The sequence below is a fragment of the Grus americana genome, chromosome 3 (genome assembly GCF_028858705.1).
Source record: "Grus americana isolate bGruAme1 chromosome 3, bGruAme1.mat, whole genome shotgun sequence".
In the NCBI taxonomy this organism is placed as follows: Eukaryota; Metazoa; Chordata; class Aves; order Gruiformes; family Gruidae; genus Grus; species Grus americana.
This window is the reverse complement of record NC_072854.1, coordinates 50,716,895-50,735,680: the sequence shown is the minus strand read 5'-3', so window position 1 is coordinate 50,735,680 and position 18,786 is coordinate 50,716,895. Positions and strand designations below refer to the sequence as shown.

Genomic DNA, 18,786 nt, shown 5'->3' with positions numbered 1-18,786 from the left:
CTCTATTAAATATCACAATCAGTGTAAGTACTAGGCATGGGATAAAGCATTTCCACTTAAAATTTCTGCTTTAAAGAGATATCGACAATGCTGTCTGAAAAATGCCAGTAAAATGAAGAAAAAATGGTAGCAACTGAATTTTTTTTTAAAAAACACCGACATGTGGACAGCGTTTGTTTTTGTGAAGGATTTAATTCTAGCTTTGCTATAGCATCATGACTAGACTGTTTCAAAATTAGGTTTTCAATTAACCTAATGCTGCTGAGATCAGTCATGTCCCTTGCATTGCCCCCCCATAGGTACTCTTTCCCAACCCAGTTGTGAACTCAGAGCACTTGACAGAAGATGTACAGTGCAATCATGGGGTTTTTTCCTTTTTTTCATTAATCATCATGTAGCTTGTATGAGTCAACCCAATGTTGGTTGGTTCTTTTTCCTGAAGTTTTCATTAAGTAATCAAATATTTCCTGGTCAGGGTCAGCCTGAGGTAGGAAGAACTGTATGTTTTTACATGTGAGAGCTTTTCCTGGGAGAAAAATGCGGTTCTGTTTATGAACACAGAGTTGATATCAGGCTTGGGGCCCACTAATCAGCTGGAAAGAGGGAATGAGGAGAGACTAAATGTTGTCTTTCTCCCCCTGTTACCTTTCCCCTGCTCCTCTGTCACTCGCTGCCCTGCTTGGTCCTGGCCAAGAGCAGGGGTGCAAGAACTTCTCATTAACATTGGTGCTGCATCCAGCCCCAGGAGCTGAGAATTTTCCTCTTTAAAAAACCAAAGCGGAGCAAGGAGTTTGTTCAGCCTTTTCTTAACTTGCCACCAGGGCCCACTGGTGTGGGCAGGCCGGCACAGGTAGAGTGAGCCAAATGAAGCACTGGGATGCAGATACAGGAACTTCTGAGATGTAATAGTTCTATGCATAATGCTTTTATACTTGTTAAGGCAGCAGCCATGAACAACTTCTGAGTCAGAAGGGCAAGAAAGAAATAGGGAATCAAAGTCAATCTTCATCAAAGGGATACCTTCAAATTCAGAAGATTAGTCACAGAGCTCGCCACATAAGGCATGGCACAGTTACTACAAATTCACCAGATACCAGAGAGGTAGGTCCTACTTCTCACTCACTACCCTGACAGTTAGGCCATTTGTGGCAGGTTTTTTTCCCTTCTACAAAACCTGAAGATCTCTCACGGGTTCTAAACCTCTGTGAGGACATGCTCACATCACCACTTCCTCCCCGAGAGGTGGAACATGCTTTTGCTGTACAAAGCAGGCATCTGCTATCAGGTTCACAGGTGCTCAGCTGCTGGATGGCCTCCAACACACATGATAACCCATTCCCTAATACCACACTCTCCTGTAAATACTTAGGCATGCTTCCATTTCTTGCAGCCAAATTCACACCCCAGCTCTGCTACAGGCATGTACACATGTTATTTTTAGGTAGGTACAATCTCACCCTGCTCGTGCTATGACTAGACCAGTGGCTGCACAGCAGCTAGTGAGCCCCAAGGAGGAGAGAACATCATTATGCATCTTGGGCATGCAACTGTACATTGCAGCTGGGCAGGTCCTGCTTCGCAGCAGTAGCAGGAGACTGAATTTTGAAAAAGAGGAACATTGGTATCCAAACAGAAATCTGTTAGAGGAGCCCTCTATCAGTGCTGACATGTTACTTGATCATTATTCATCATTTCCCCTTCTAAATACCTGGTGGAGCTCAGTGCAGGCATAGATCTCCTTCCAGACATGATCGTAGCTCTGCTGTCCTGAGGCATAAGCAGAAGTGGCAGAACTTGACCGTGCAGGACGTGGTTCAAACACCACTGCCACGTGTTCCTGGAGACCCTCCATCACCCTCTCTATGTCTGAGACCTTGTTTCAAACACCATCAAATACAGAGAAAAGATTCACAAGGCAAATGAGTCAGCGTGCCACCCCCCATCCCACAGAGAGTCAGGGTCAATTCAGAGCATCTAGTGAGGGAGCACCTGCAGCACTGCTTGTTACTGCTTCTCCTTTATTTGGGAAAACTGTCTGCTGCCCCCTCTCCAAGGTGAAAATGTAGAAATGGACTTGCCTGTCACAGCATATGGAGGGAATACACTGTATAAGAAAGAATATGAAAGCACTTTTTTTCTGAGATTTATGGAGGGGAGGGACTACTGGTTAATCCCCTCTCTCCTTTCCTGTTACCCCTCACCCTTAAGGAGGTCTACATGTTTCTTAACCAAACCCAAACATATCATATTTGGTGAGCAAGCCACTATGAAAAAAAAAAATGAGAATGATCTTTTTTTCATTGTCTCAGTGAGCTGCAAAGCCATTTTTACTTTTGTTAGTGGTAGTGATGATGTCTTTCGCCCAAGCTTTCCAGAAATATTACATGCTGTGGCAAGATTTAAAAGAATGGCTTCTCTGTGAAATATCTGGCATGGGGAAAAGGTCTGAAAACAGCGATCGTAGAAGAAAGCTTATTTCAGTCCTCAATTTAAAAAAAAAAAAAGGACTATAAAAGACTGTAAATGGCTAATCTTTCTAAGAGTATCATCAAAATCAAATCCATTCAATTATTTAAAATATTGTAAAGCCAACTTCAGCTGCAAAGCCTGCACATCCACTTTCTGATTTCTGCAATTTAAAAAGAGGTCTCTCTCAAATGCTTTGTGAGACCCACGAAAGTAAATAATGAATGTTAAATGGGAAGCAGGGAGATTACATATATAGAGAGTACTGCCAAAAACCAGGTTAAACAAAATTAGAAGTAGTACAAAAGTAATTTTTAAAAAACATATCTAATTTTGCAGGATTTTTTTTTAATTGCCACTTGTATCAGAGTACAATTTGAAGAACATGGTCATGCTTTAGCAGTTATTGGCATCAGTAAAATTCTGTTGATATGAATTCTAGCAAAGCATTGATAGGAATTCCAAGGGGATTAAGACCAGGAGTTTTATAGGACTCCTCTTTATCATCTGTTTTGAACAAATATGATGAAAACTCAAAACAAATGGAACCTTGATTAAAACAGGAGGGGAAAAAATCATTAAAGAGAGGTGGGGCAAGGGAGCAAGCAGCCTTTAATAAAAATTTAAATTAAATATCAAACCCTATGGAAATGAGGAGGCTGGTGACATTTCAGGGCTGAAATAACCTCACGTGAGCTGGAGACATCGCTTAGGCTGCTCTGCTGTACCCAACACTGCCTGGGTACCAAAGAAAGAAAGAGAGCTCACTGAGGACTTTCCATTTAGCAGGAATGTGATTATTGATAGAGGAGGGCACACAGGGGCCAGAGAAGGGATTTATTTTCTGGTTCCTGTGTAAAACTGGGAGCTGAACTACAAGGTGTCCTTATTGTTCATAGTGCTTCAGGCTAACCCGGGGGATGAGAGGCAGTAATCTCACCCTCTGATTGCCAGATCAGTTTTGGTGGCTGAGATATTTATACAGATCCAGTCCTATAGCGGTAGTTCACCATCTTAATTGCATTAGTTCTCCTCATCCTCAAGAGGCAGAGAACTCCTGTTAGACCAGTTTTCCAGATGAGGATATCAGATCTGCTAAAATTTCACTGGAAAAATGTGGCAAGACACCAGTACACCTGAGCAGCCCTTTCACACCCTGCAGTTCATCCATGCATCTGCAGCAGGCCTGAATGAGCAGAGCTTACTGGGCATATGCAAGTCAGCCCAGCAGGGTACATTTGGTGAATAAAGATGGAGTTAGGAGAAATGAATACTACTCTTCCCAGATGACCACCATTTGCAAGACAATGATGTGAGGTGTTAAGGGTGCCTCAGGCTCATTGCGGATGCAAAGCAGGCCTGATCTGTGAATGCATATTGCCATTTTTCCAGGGAGGCTGGATGGCAGGCAGCACAGACAGAGCTGTCCTGCAGGACATCCTCGAAATGGGCAAAAATGGCAATATAACATCAGAATCAAGAGAACCTGTGAAGCTAGAACCAAAATAGAGACACTCAGTAACCTCTCCCTGGGGCACAAGCAATCTGTACATTGTGCCCTACCAAGTTTTAGACTTCTACCTCAGTATTGGAGCATCTCTCCTTGTCTGTTGAGCACAGGTCTGAACCTTGGTCACATTGAAAAAAAAGCTGTTCTGAGCAATCGCTTTGACACAAATTCCAGGGCTGATTTTAACCTGCATTAGGTGAACTTCAGAGCTTTTGAATATTTATGCAAGTGCTCAAGCTGCCTTTTGAAACCACTAAACTGAGAAAGAGGGGGGAAAAATTCTCTATGGCACCTTAGTAATGGGCCTTTAATGAATTCGGGCATATACACATGATACATAAACCTGAGGCAACTCTTCTTTAGACATTTCAATTTCCCTGGAAGTGTCCAATAAATAAATTAAAATAACTATAAATTAAATCACCTTAAGTTTTATTACCTCTACAAATTTTGAATGAAGGTCCATTAGTTTATCCACTTTTTTCCATTGTTTCAGTTTTATCAGAAGCTTTTGCTGCCAGGGATCTACTTTAGGCTTAATCTGGTTGACATAAAAGTAACCGCAAAACTTATTAATATTGCTACATGCTTGTGGTATAGGAGGAAATATTTAATAATGAAAGCGCAATACATTGACTTTTTATTTTCAACAGACATGAAAAGGGGCTCTTGACTATACAAAAATATAGTAGTTTGATAAAGCCTGAATTATTAAAAAATCATCACTCTATTTGTCAAAGAAACATTTTAGACATTAATGCTGAAATGTATCTTGGTATATCATGAAGACTGGTTAGGACTAATACAACTGAAAAAGGAAAGTTCCTCATAATTACCTTTAAAAAAGGGATCCAGTTGGCTCTCTTTTTCAAAGCCCTGGCTGGATCTAACATGCCCCAGTTTTCTGACCTAGAAACCTCTGCGTCATAAACTGGAAATGTTCTCATCATCTGCTGTTTGCAGAAGACGCTTCTAAATTTTTGGACAACCTAAAGCATAAAAGGAGATGGGAGTGTTATAAATTTCCCAAACCGGATATTAAATCCTATAGCAAAGTAATACTGCGTATTATCAGCTGAAAAAAAAAAAATAAACAGAGTAATAAAGTGACAAAGGAGACATTCTGGTCCTGTGTTTTCTTTCCTTTCCAGCAGATGCAATAAAACACCTGGCTGTTAACTCTGGAGCATCCAAAAAGAAGATCAGGATTTTCAGAAACACTGTCTTTCAGCCAAAGTCAATAGCAAATTTATTATCACTGGCTTTGGTAGGAATAGCATTAGCCTAGAAGATGTTCTTAGATAATCCTGTTCAAAAATGAATAAGCCACTGCCAGACTTCAATGAAGGTAATTTACATCATTGCCTAGTTGTGTAAATACCTCTGCCTGTGCTTATCTCGGATAGTTCAGTGAGTTCAGCTGGACTAGTCAAATGTCAATGTGATGAGAGACTTACAGACCAGTTTATGCAACCAAACCTTTGTCCGTTTCAGCTGTACCACCTGTTCTCATATAAGGGGGATTTGTAAGGCGAGCCGTGTATTTCAAAGCAGTATGTTATTTACATTTAACAGCTATGCATCTCTTTTGGACTCTGGACACATGGTGGAGATTTTTGGTTGGTTTTGCCTTTCGGGTGACAGAAAAGATGAAAACCAGCGTTTTTCTGCTGGTAACCCCTGAGCTGCAGAGGCTTGGTGAGGTCCTGGGTGATGGTGTGTCACAGCCGACCTCTAGTGGAAGTACCACAGCTTGGGGAGACACCAAACACGGGCAGGAAAACTCGAGAAAAACACACAAAAAGCACGAGTGAGAGCTGGGAGAACAAAGGTACTGACTCGGGGTCACGATGCTGAAAATACAAACACCAGCAGTTTCTATAGCTTAGTGGAACAAGCCAGGTCTTTCTGCTGCTTCCTGTCAAGAGCAAAAATGCCCAAAATCTTATTTTTCCATGACATAAAACACTGACTTACAATAAATGGAACTTCCTTCCATACTTTTAAATACTTTTTTTTTTTTTTAAATATTGAGAAGTACATTTCAGTTACCAGGGAAAAGAGCTCCATCTCATCAGCTGAGTTCTTGAGATCCTTAAGGTTGTAGTCAATACCAAAGTGAGAAAGCAGAAGCTGGAGCAGAGGTTTCAGCTCCTCAGTTTCAGTGCTGTGCCGGGGCAAAGTGAATCCAGTGTCCTTGTGGCAGGATTCTGCAAAAAGCTATCATCAGACCAGCTGGAGAACATCAACACTTTAAGCAACATGACTGTAAGATGACTGTAAGCAATGTTGTCAGTGCCCTTTGCTTTGCATCCACACAATGAAGTAATTTCCCTTTTCTTGTCCTGAAGCAAAAATACATCAGAGAATGGAATGTGATGGGAGAGGGGAACCCACATCTTATGGATTTTTTTTACTTTCATTTTTCTTTTAAGAAAGGGTCTTCTGCCAGACCCTGAAAGACTAACAGCTGTTGCAGGTCGGGACACCTCCACGGTCCTTGGAGGAGTGCCTATCTTCTAGCATGGAAAGGACGCCAGCTAACAAACCCTACTGCCTGAACAGAGTCCTGGCTCAGGAGTGTACAACATTCTTCTCACACACACACCTCCCAAATCTTCACATGCCACAAGAACTTCAAATATGTTACTATTTCAGGGTTATTGCTCCTTTGGTATCTGATTCTGGCATGATGCTGCTATCACAAACTTCTGAAACAAGCGTATACTGGGGATGGCTGAGTTCGGCCTGGTATCAGTGTTGAAGAGTCTGTTGGCAACATAGCTCCTATTTTTAGAACTGAAATATTTTCTCCTCCTTCTTTACCTCATCTCAGGCTTGCTCAAAGCTTTGAAGGATACCAGTATTCCTTCACCCTTGAAGAGCCAAAACTGTTATGTTCCTGTAAGTTTTGTCATCTTTTCTTCCCTTTTTTTCAGCTCTTTGACAGGTATATTTAACACTTGGGGCTCATTTGTTTGTTTGGGGTTTTTTGTCTTAGGCTAAGCCATAACAAACAGCAGCACTTTCTCTGCTACTACTTTTCCAAAGAGTTTTTAAAGTTAGAATAAGTGTCAATTGACTCTCCTTTACCCAGTACTAGTGGGTACCGCTGATACACACAAAGATCCTAATAGGTAAGTGACAGATTGCTAAACTTCAGCAAAACTCTTGGGGTTTAGTGGAACTACATGTAATCTAATTTATTATCTCACTTTTGAGCAATAAAGGGCCCTCTCTGTTTCTATTCCATGCTTTACTTCAGCTTTGATTTTAATGTCTCATTTAATCATTGTCCTGGTTTCGGCTGGGATCGAGTTAATTTTCTTCCTAGCAGTGGGTATAGTGCTGTGGTTCGGATTTAGGATGAGAATAACCTTGATAACACACTGATGTTTTAGTTGTTGCTAGGCAGTGCTTACACCAAGTCAAGGATTTTTCAGCTTCTCACACCACCCCACCAGCGAGGAAGCTGAGGGTGCACAAGAAGCTGGGAGGGGACATGGTTAGGACATCTGACCAAAAGTGGCCAAAGGAATATTCCATACCATGCTCAGGGAATGACTTGGGGGAAGCTGTACAGGGGCTGGGACTGTGGCTTGGGAACTAGCTGGACATTGGTGGTCTGCCAGTAGTGAACAATTGCATTGTGCATCACTTGTTTTGTATATTCTTTTACCATTAATATTATTATTATTAATGACTCAGGTGCTGATCTTCTCCTCGAGCCCCCCAGGAGCAGCAGGAGGCAGCAGGCCAGCCCCAGGTGGGCCTGCCCTGGCCCATGGCAGTGGGTCGGGGATCCCTGGTGGGGTAGGAGCAGACCCTGCCCCGGCTCTGCTAGGTGTCCGCTGGCCCCTGGACAGCTCCCCCCAAGTTATATACTGAACATGACATCATACGGTATGGAATACCCCGTTGGCCACTTTGGGTCAGCTGTCCTGGCCATGTCCCCTCCCAGCTTCTCGTGCACCTCCAGCCTCCTCACTGGCAGGGCAGTATGAAAAGCTGAAAAGTCCTTGACTTGGTGTAAGCACTGCTTAGGAACAACTAAAACATCAGTGTGTTATCAACATTATTCTCATCCTAAATCCAAAGCACAGCACTGTACCCACTGCTAGGAAGAAAATTAACTTTATCCCAGCTGAAACCAAGACAATTATTCTGTTGTTTCATCTATGAAGCTCAGATCTAGACAGCAGACAAATGAAGCTTATGATGGTAATATGATACTGTTCCTCAGATATTAGATAACTAGATATTGAAGATCAAAATGAGTTAGGGCACTTCTGAGTTGCTTTTTAATATCAATAAGGGTCTACTCCATGGCAAAATGAATGGCTCTGAGGAACTCTGTAACATATTGGAGGTCTTGTGCCCTTCTCCATACATTATTAGCCCATTGTATCTGAGATCATGGATCATCCCTCCCTCTCCTATCCCACTCATTGGAGAAAAACATGGCCTGTTCAATAGGCTTTGTTTGGAGAGAAGAGTTTAACCTTCCTCTCCCTCCCTGCTCCTTAACACTAGCAGCGCTGTACTCCTGGGACAGTGCTGCCCTATCTCCCATCACGGGACCTCCATGGGCCTAAGGAGTGAAAAAGGGCTGCACCAGCATAGCCAGTTAGACCACTCAGAGCTTAGTTAGACCACTAACTAAGGGCTAAAGGCCCCTTATGTCTCCCAGGTAAAGCTGCACTTTCCTTAGAACTGTTCTCAATTAGTTGTCACTGGTTGGGCAGTGCCATTCCAGGTCAGGGCTGTGCCCTGCTCCCTTGTTCAGACCCATAGGTGGAGATCTTCAGTGGAGAAAGGAGATGGGGAGGACAAGTCACAGCCCCTTTTCATTCTTCCACCCTGGCCAGCCCACTTCCGGACTGCAAGGAGGAGCCATACGCCCTGCCTCGTCCCCAGAGAGGGGTTGTGCTTTTCCAGAGACAATCCTGTGAGCTCCTACAGTTCCACACCATTCCCACTCTGTCTGTAAAAGCATAGCTTAAATCATAGGATTTAAACACTCTGCAACAGGAATGCTGCCTTGCTTGTACCATTCACATAGGTAACTCTCATAAGCAACATCACTCCCTCCCTTCCTTCAAAAGGAAATAGAACTTGAAAATAACCTCAAGGACATTTTCTAGAGATACTTCAGTACAAGTCTTAAAACAATAGCTCTTTTCTCTTAGTTTCTCCAGAAACACGCCACCCACAGAAATATTTTAAATAACATTCATGCAGGAAGTTGGAAGGGTGAGTTTCAGGTTTGGCATAATCAGGACGATATCCTGGATTCTCCACTGAGCTGATCCCGTAAGTATCCTTCTGAACCATCAGTTTCTGCAGCCCAGGGCACAGTAAGGCCAGAGGAGCAACCGCCACAGATTCAGGGCTCCGCACTCAGGAATTTGGACACCACATTTCCAGGATTCTTGCTGACTTTAAAAGCCACACTCCAAATTTCTCAAGCATACAAACCAAGGGTGGCAACATTTGCATTGGTGACCTTTCTCAAAGAATATACATCAACAAATGCATTATCTGTAGGACTTGTAGTTTTAAAGGAAAGCTGATAATTTCTCACCATTTCTTCTTAAAACTCTTGAACAGGGAAACAAATCAATATTAAAAATATCTGAATTCTTGTCAAAAGCACTTCTTAATTTGTCCCAGTTGTCTTGGACCACATCAGGACATTTCTCATCAACCACATTTATTCTGTGAGAAATAGGCAGATGCTGGAGAATCTGGAGATAAAAACATGTCTGTTGTTATTCTCAGTCACTTAGAAAGCATACAAACTATTCAGTTGCAAATTTAGTAATAAAATAAAACACAAAAGAGAAAAAAACAAACCTAGTTATCCGTTGTGTATAATTCCAGATGTTTACTCACTGTCAATGACTTGTAGCACTCATTTAATAAAGTCATTAAAGAAACTAGATAAAATACAGAAGTATTCAGATTTGGTTTCAAAAGGTGACACGTAAACAAATACTCCTCAAATCTACAGACTATTCATTGAGATGACTCAGCCCCTTGATAGTGTCCTGCTCTATTAAAACATCATCACAGCAATAATACAGAAAAAAGTCTCTCCAAGCTTTCTCCTTTTCTTCCTGGATCTCCTCAAATCGAAGCAGCCCAACACTATCTACACTGCACCCAGTGACCTCAGTATTCCACTTTTAACCTAAATGCAGCTTTATCATTGTAGTATTTCCTTTCTAGTAAAAACAATCTGCTAAAAGAATTGAAAGTCATATGTACACAGTCTAGCTCATTACCTGCAAACCTCTAAATTTCTTTTACATTGAATTTGATCTTCCTCAGTTTACTTTCTTATCCAAGACTTGAATATTCATAATATTCATAATTATTTCATAATTATACTTCACTGTTCAAAAAATGCTCATCTTACCTGGAGAAAATGGTGAATGCCCTTCAGAGAGTGTAGGTGACACACTAACCACCGGGTGTAAATCATCAGATCTTCCTGTGTCACTACATTCACCGGATTTTTCTTTCCTGTCAGGAAACTTTCCCTTGCCACTGAAAGTCTTGCAGCCCTCTGAACTGCATCATTGTATTCCTCCATGATGTGACTAATTCGTTTCTGGTTATGTGTATAAAAGAGACACTGTCATTTTTGCATTTCTGCATCTTCTTCCCTTATTAGCTAGAAGGCCATTGCATTCCCACTGCATGAGGAATCCTAGTTCGAGAGTAATCTCTAAGGTTTATTTCCTTCCTAAATGCTTACGAATGGTATTTCCAACCCAATGAGGAAAAGGGAATTTCAGTCCAAATAGTGAATCTCTCTCAGCAGCTAATACTGACCGTAAGCAGATTGCTGAGAGTGAATGTCCAGAGACAAATTCCAGAGATAAATTACCCTTAAGGATAATAGCTTTTTATTTGAGTGGAAAAAAAGCCATTGTTAACACTTTGTTTTTCATGAACAGCTACTGTGCTAGATGCATATGTGCTAGATCCTAGGTTTTGTTTCCTACCTGATAGAGAGGATAAAGCTGTTCCATAACACTGGTGTGCGTACAAAATCTCTTCCATCTAAGCATGTGCAAATATTTGCTCTGGACTAGCTGAGTAATTCTGTCTGTAAAAAACTTGAATAAAATCAGAAATAACCAACAAATCTCACCTTTGTAAACAACAGCAGCTTAACATTATAGGAAACTTAAGCAGTGCCTAGATCATCATTAGCATCAGAGAATAACACCAAAACAACAGTTAATCAGTCATCAAAGACCACTGTGCTGTTATATTTATCCATGAAGGGTGCTCTCCCTAAGTTGTCCCAGTGGAAGTATTATTGTGGGAATGAAAACAAAGCAGTTAATACAAGGAAAATGCCAGAATTCAGTCCACTGGACCTAGAAATTTAAACTCCACTTTAAAAATGAAAATAAAAATAACCCACAACACAGACGTACTAGAACAGCACAAAAGCATCAGGGAATTGGGAGAACCTTGTCCCAGCTTTTCTGACCTGGCTTCGATTTCTGTCCTTTAAAGAAAGAGAAGGGGAATTTTTCCCATTGTACAAAGACACTGCAAGTGCTAACGCTTTCGTGCCTATTTTCAGGAAGGAGCTTTATACCGTTCTTATTTTCAAATGTTCACAGTGCAACTTGCTGGGCCAGAGAAGAGCTCCTAGATCTTCACAGCAGGTGGGAACCCTACCTGGTGCAGCAGCAGTGGCAAGTTTGCCGCTGTATACTCGCTTCTCCAGCAGCTCTCTAACTCCCTCTGCATGACATCAGCCTGAATAACAAGAGGTTTTGCTTCTGACACCTGCAAATGGAGCACATATTAAATAGATCTATTTTTAAGGATATATAAAAAAAAAGTAAATACAGAAAAATGTTTAGGCTTTGAATTTAATTGGGTGTTGTCACATAAACAAACACTGCAGAGCCAGGTCCACGTTATTATTAAAATAAAAGAAAGGCTATGCTGTTTTACTAACGTGCAAACAACATCGTGACCCTTCCCATTCTGTCTTTACAGGCCCAGATTCCAAAAAACATATCACTTTCTCTGATTTTAAATTCCAGTTACCACTTGGTAAAGAGGTTGGTTTTTTTTTAAGCCAGTGTACATTTTAGCTACCCACTTGTAAGCCTTTCTTCAGTATCACCTCCCTTTCTTTTCTGAAATAAGATGCATCCTTTGGAATTGCAACAGAACTGCAGAAAAAAAGCAAGTTCAACAGGATGTTACATACAAGGCGGTATAAACCAAGCAGTGAAGTTAACAGTAAGCGAGTTTAATGGTATGAAAACCTCTGTTAAAGCAGCAGAAGTTATTTAATTAGCAGACATTTTTCAGCAAACTGTTTTCCACCTCTATTTTTTAGTCAAAGGCCTTAAAAAGTCCACCTGGATGCTTGTCAATCCTATGGACTTATAACCTAGAGAAAATGCAGTGGAGACATAAGTCCAGCTCCTTTCCTTTTTGTCTCAAGTGTCCTAGTCAAGTGTTCTTCACCTCTGTTTTCCTCCACATCTTCTCCAGGTGGTCTACAGCTTCCTTGAAGCATAATGCCAAACCTGGCTACACCGTCATAGCTTGCATCTCACCATCGCTCAGGAAAGTAAGAGTGGCTGCCTGATATGTGACCATTCTGTGACCATCCCACCGTTACATTTGAAGCTACTTCCTCTTCATTGTAAGAAGGAAATACTTGACATGCTAGGGAGATTTGAAGTTTTGCTTACAATATACAATGTGAAACCAATTTAGTTTATGTTTTGACATTCTCTTCCATTTTAACTGTAATTCTGTGGTAGACACACAATGAAAAAGCTGCTATTTCTGGTTCCCATGTGTGTATTCAGGTCTTGAAATTGAACAGTTATATAGACACATAACGTTTGTATCAGAACCAAAAAACCCAAGAAGAGATAGAATGCATTGCTCTGATCTCACTCTCTCCTTCATTCCCAGCAAATTCTTGTTACCTGTATGCCCTACTCGGTATTCCCAGGAGTATCCTGTTGTCTTCTATTTCTGCCTTCAGCTCTGCCAGCTGTGCTGCTAGTTCTTGTTCCAGCTGCTGGACCTTCTCAGTAGAAGAGATCTGGTATACTTCATCCATTTTGCCTATTTCAGTTTGGCAGACCAAAAGACAAAGCAGTCAAGAAGGAGCTCCTTTCTCGAGCAAATCAGTTGCTAACTGTGGACCTAGAGAACTGTGCACGTAAAAAGCACAAATTCCCACTCTTATATAGACAATATAGAATATGTAGCAACCTCATTAAAGAATTGTTTATTCAGCATCTCCTTTAACAAGAAGACTTTTCTTTTAATATCAGGAACAGAACTGGGTGAATGTGATTTTTCCCATTTTGATTGCCAGCATGAGGAAAATAGGAGAAAAACTGGGGCCAAAAATTTTCAAGTATCCTCCTGCATCCTACTAACAAATGCCATCTCCTCCCTCCTTCACACAGTTTCTTAAGGACACTTTGGAAAGTTTAGGTAATTAAACATTAAATTTGACATGGTGAATAAAACATTTTATGGAAGAAGAACTGAAACTTTACTTTCATTTTCTCTGAAACAAAATATGCTGACATTTAAAACCTATTTTCTCCCATTTCTCTCACCTGAAACTATTATTTGAAGTTGACCAGAATAAAAGGAATGAAAGAATTTGCCAGAGATGCCACTTTTTGACAAATGTACTGTCTGCAAATAATCCCCTAATACCAAATTCACTCAGTTCTAATGGGAAACACTTGCTCTGTGAGAATTTCTAAAGTAGCTGTGCTCTCTTCCCAACATCTGGAAGTAAAGTTATTCTATTCACTTGTCAGTGAGGCGCATAATCAATTAGAAAGAAAAAAAAAAGGAAATTGTCTTTTTAAAGGAAAATGCAAGTCATTGCAGAAAGATTTGGGATTTCTTTCTTGGAAGCAAAGGGGAAGAAGAGGCTAGTTCATTTGTAATCAATCACAGCGCAACCATCTGTAGCATCTATTTCTCAATGGCTTGCAGAATCTGTTCGGCTGCTCTGGGCACATAGTTTCTCCTTTTTTCTTTCATGAGACCACTGAAAGATAACAGCTGTTGGTCCAGTCACAGGTTTGACTTGACAAACACAGGAGATGGTCAAGAGGCTGAATACAGCAGTGGAGGATGTACCTCTTGGGGGCTCTTCTTGGTTGATCATATCCTAAGGCCTTGGACAAACCCCTGTGTCTTGTTATGGGAATGGCCTCGCTGATAATAAGAGCTGCAAACTAAGCAGCCATGGGAAGGAATCAGAGAATTCAAATCTCTGCACATGATTTTCACATCTGAGAGAAGAGGAAATTCAAGTAAAAAGAGATACAAAGAAACACCAGGGGACAGGATGACTAAAATGAGGAAGGAAGTGTTATCTAAAAAAAAATCAAACGAAAAGATTTCACTAAACCCAGCCAGGGAACTGGATGAAATCAATGAGAAGCAGTCAGTATATTTATACACTACAAACAGATGCCTATGTAAGAGCTTGAACTAACAACATAAGACATAAAAGCTGATACTATAAGCATAATACAAACAAGGTAGAATAGCAACCACGCCAGGGCAGCAGGATATGAGACGCTTTGGAAAGACTGAATTTATGATAAAGTCTAGTATTTATGGGATAGTCCGGTATTAGAATGAATTGATATTTATGAATGGCTAGCACCATTCAAAGGTCAAAGGGAATCTATGAGCATTAGATTTACTTACTGTGGGGAATGAAGATAAAATTTTTTACTAGATTAATACTTAAAAAAAAAGAAAAGTCTTCCATGCTCTACAAATGTCTTCAATCAGTCACTGAACCTACATGATATTTCACACAGTTTTGGTCAGTGGTGAGAACATTAGAGAAGAGATCGTAATCTGAGTTCGAATGGAAGAACAAAACCAGACCTGAATGTAAAAGTCTTAACATCCAAAAGGGCCTAATTTAGAGAAATTAATAAAAGCAATTAGAAAACTCAAATGCAACTAATACCTCAAGGATTTTAACATTGGAGAAGCTGGTAAAAATCAATGGTAAAAAGCTAACTGGAACTTGCCCTCAAAATAAAAGCAAGGGGAAGAGATTGGAAGCAAAGATGGTGGAGCCAACCAAAAAGTCATCAAGAGTAGGCAGAGAACCACAACAGGAAAAAAAAAATTAAAAAAAAAAAATTAAAAATCAGAGGGCTGGGCAGCCCAGAACTAAAGCTAGAAATACCAGCTAAATTAAAAATTGCTAAGGAAAATCAAGAGCAGGCAGTTCTTCAGCTATATAAATAAGAAAGAACCAAGAGAAAAGACATCATGCCACTCTGCAGGCAGTGGAGTTCAGATAATAATAATAAAATAATTCAGATATGGCTGTAAAACTAATGGCAATTACTTAGGTCAGCTTTTTGAGAACATGGAAGTAGGTTAGCAGAGTGATGCAGTGGGAATATAAATGACCATTTCTGGGTATAAAGCAAAACTTTTGGCAAAATAGTAAAGCTGCCCATAAATAAATTCAGGTTGCAAAAGGAAGTCCTCTTAAGTACCAGCAAAATAAAATCCTGTAGTAGTCTGTGTCTTCCTGAACCCCACAACACTGAGCCCCCCATTTCCTACTTTCAGTTCAGTGACCCTACTCATCATGGGGAAGTTACAGTGAGTGTGTTCTCAGGACAGACACCCACATTTAGGCCAATGCACGAGAGGCTGACACAAAAACAGGAGGAAAAATGGTTGTATGCAGGGAAATGCACAGGATTCCCAGGCTGTCAGCAGCCCAGGACTTACCCAGGACTTCTGAAGATTTTGAAGAGCTAACCCAGGATCCCCAGAAATCAGAGGAAAGAGCTCATTTCATCAGAATCACCCTGGACTCCCTTTGTAGTTGGTCGAGAGAATGAGGCATTTGCGCTAAGATTCATCTGACCTGTTCTAGCTGCTACCTTAGTTAGGGTAACACTTTCAGAAACGCTTCCTTCTCTCTGCTGATAGAAGAGAGACCACAGGACCCACACAGGGAGCCCATGGAGACCTTCAGGTAAGCACCAGAGCCGCAACCCAAACGACTTGCAGAAGCTTCAACAGGCCCCAGCAGGAGAAATGGTAGAGGCAGCCTTGCCCACTTCAGTACAGACAAGCAGAGGAAAACAGAAAATGCTTCATCAGAAATAACAGCATATGTTTTATTATCCCCGCTGCCTTGTTTTTTTCTGCTATAAAAATCATCGTGTGTTTGTACAGTATTCTTATTCTGGGAATGTCTTTCGGTCCACATAAACATCTGCACATAGTTACATTAGCCAGTATCCAAATCTCAGCAAGATCCTGCCCTGATTATTTTGCTGGGAGTGTTTTTGCCAGCTTCTATTCCCAGAACACACTGGATTTATAGCTATGTCCAACCTCCAGCTTTACTGGGTAGAAGATTGTAACACATGCTCAAACTGAATGCCTTTTGTACTAGGACAAAGTCTTTCCAGCAGGCTTAAGTAACAAGCCACTAATTTGCGCTAGCATATTTCATTAGCAGCAGGAAAGTGAACTATTGTTGGATACAATTTGCTGGTCTGTATTTTTAATTATACTGTTTGACCTACATCTTTTGTCCAATTTCCTTAATGTCTAGCCATAAAATATGACCCTAAATTCAAATACTAAAAAAATCTGTTGTGGCAATTTTGCATAACTCAGTGTAAAAGAACCTGGATTTTGAGTAAATAAACCAATTACTCTTTTTTTGTGATCACTGTGTTTTTATCTGTGTGTTTTTATCTGCTGCCATGTATAGCTACATTCAAAACATTCATAAAAAGAGAAATATGCAGTTTGGTCTGAGAAGACAAACAAAATCCTACAGGATATAAATCAAAACAAGGATCTGTAAAAGAGTAGAGCAAGCACTTATTGAGCCAAAACATATTGTTCTTGTGAAGAAGCCTGTTCTGACCACTGTGCTTTCTCCAAATGTACGTTTATGGGGTTCCAGGCCAGAACTTTTTTAGAGTGTAAGACATGAAGCATTCAGATCCCAGCAAAACTCACTGCGATCTGCCTGCCTAATTCTTGCAGAGCTGAACCACACCAACGCTTGTGCACAAGCTTAACTTCACCACTGCGGTTTCTACAGAATTATTCATTACTATTTATTTCTTTGAAAACTTATTTTAGATGATTGACAATTGCCTCAAACTGTGAATATGCTAATAAACAAACAAACAAACAAATAAATATATCTCCTACCCTACCCACCTTCCCAAGATACAATCTGAAAACAAATTTTCTGTGTTTCTTCAAGCAAGAAAAGTTGTTTGGGATAGACTTCCTTTGTATCCGGTTTGACTCAGCCCATGCTGAAGCACATCTGCTTTGCTTTAGTGTGTGAAAACACATGCACCCCACAAATAAAAGCTCCAGAAAAAAAGCAGCACAAAAGAATTACTAAAATACAATGAAATCTTCCGTGATGTACCCCTGTCAACTAATGTAAGTTTGCGTATCATGCATTCCTGTTTTCCCCTCTCAAATCCTAGCTCCTGGCTCTGAACAAGACAGCTTTTGCAGCTCCCTGCACCCCTCCGAAGCAGGCAGAGATGCAGAATACCCAGCTGCTGACAGGACTGGGTTCAGCCTTTTCCCTCCAGCCACTCGCCCCACAGAAAGGCAAACAGAGCAGTTTTCTTCTGGGACTGGACAGCCCCTGTCGGCACACACAGTTTGAAGACTGACTGTTCAAGGTTTCCATTGTTTAAGCACTGCCCCATCCAGTACCTGGTTGACCGGTTCAAAGCTGCTGCCCTCCACCACAGCCCCTTGTCCAACAGAGGAGCTGGGGCCCTCCTTCTGCAGCTCCAGCTCCAGCCCCAAAATGGCCCCTTCTCCCTGGGTTTCTATAGTCAACACAAATACAAGGTCAAGACACAGAGGGAGCAGGTGATTGATGTGCCGGCTCCCTGCCCGGACAGGCCCAGCTGTCCCTATAGCAACCCAGAGCTATGGGAGCTGCCATGGCCTCTCCAGCCCCCAGCCGCAAGCCTGCGCCGCTTCTTGCTCTCATTCCTGCCACTGCCCACCATGCAAAGTCGTTCCAACACAGTTTTATGTATTTGGGGCAAATTGCTGGCAATTTTTCTCTGTCAATCCAATGCCTGATGGTTTTTGTCTAGGGCTGGACCTCCAGATGAGATATAATGCTTTAGGCCCCTCAGGGCTCAGTAAGGCCCTTCGCGCTTGCTCTCGCACACACTGGTACAAAGCTTCAGAGATCATTGAACTACCTCCTAGGAGTGGCAAAGGCTTATCTTGGGGCAGCAGAATACCTACAATCTGAAAATGTTAATAGCAGAAATGCTTACTTTTCTTTTGTCTCTGGTATCAGTGTCCAGAAATGCATAAACCTACCTCAGAAATGCTATCTATACCAGGAAAATACCATGTTTAGAACTGTGTTTAAATGTTTTTAAGCATACAATGTGCTTTTCTAAGACAGAGATAGTCCATAAGTAAGAAGGAAGTCTATACAATTTAAGAGAGTATAGGAAATCCATACCCAAATATCAGTCGAACAACCTGGTCTTCCAGAGTCCTGATAAAGATGTTTAGTACATATGAACTCCTCCTCTCACGCCCCAAAAGCTCATGCAAGCAACTCCTGTTGAAGATTGTACCAGTTTATTCTAAATTTAAATTAATTGTCTGAAAATTTTCCTAATCCTTTCTCTTGAAGGGTGCCAGAGAAAAACTTACTGATCAAAAGACCAAACTTTCCATTAGGACCATGCATCATTACTAGCCTT

The 18,786-nt window shown here is 41.1% G+C and overlaps 1 protein-coding gene across 5 annotated transcripts in view; it reads right to left on the bottom strand.

Moving 5' to 3' along the window:
- LOC129203961 (uncharacterized) overlaps positions 1 to 17,856 on the bottom strand; it is a 93,161-nt gene extending 75,305 nt beyond the window's left edge. For 3 of the 5 annotated variants that reach the window (XR_008576222.1, XM_054819051.1, XM_054819053.1), the window contains exons 1-11: positions 17,762 to 17,856; positions 12,961 to 13,102; positions 12,114 to 12,186; positions 11,681 to 11,791; positions 10,990 to 11,103; positions 10,398 to 10,592; positions 9,561 to 9,723; positions 6,029 to 6,186; positions 4,813 to 4,965; positions 4,416 to 4,517; positions 1,709 to 1,873 (exon numbers count right to left, since the gene is read on the bottom strand). Coding sequence is in view for 4 of the 5 variants with exons in the window: in XM_054819051.1 (XP_054675026.1) it covers positions 1,709 to 1,873; positions 4,416 to 4,517; positions 4,813 to 4,965; positions 6,029 to 6,186; positions 9,561 to 9,723; positions 10,398 to 10,592; positions 10,990 to 11,103; positions 11,681 to 11,791; positions 12,114 to 12,186; positions 12,961 to 13,097 (1,371 nt within the window). In the remaining variant the exon portion in view is untranslated. Of the gene's footprint in view, positions 1 to 1,708; positions 1,874 to 4,415; positions 4,518 to 4,812; positions 4,966 to 6,028; positions 6,187 to 9,560; positions 9,724 to 10,397; positions 10,593 to 10,989; positions 11,104 to 11,680; positions 11,792 to 12,113; positions 12,187 to 12,960; positions 13,320 to 17,761 lie in introns of those variants that run through there. The other 2 variants (XM_054819054.1, XM_054819052.1) reach the window with 2 other exon arrangements.
- Positions 17,857 to 18,786: the final 930 nt, after the last annotated feature.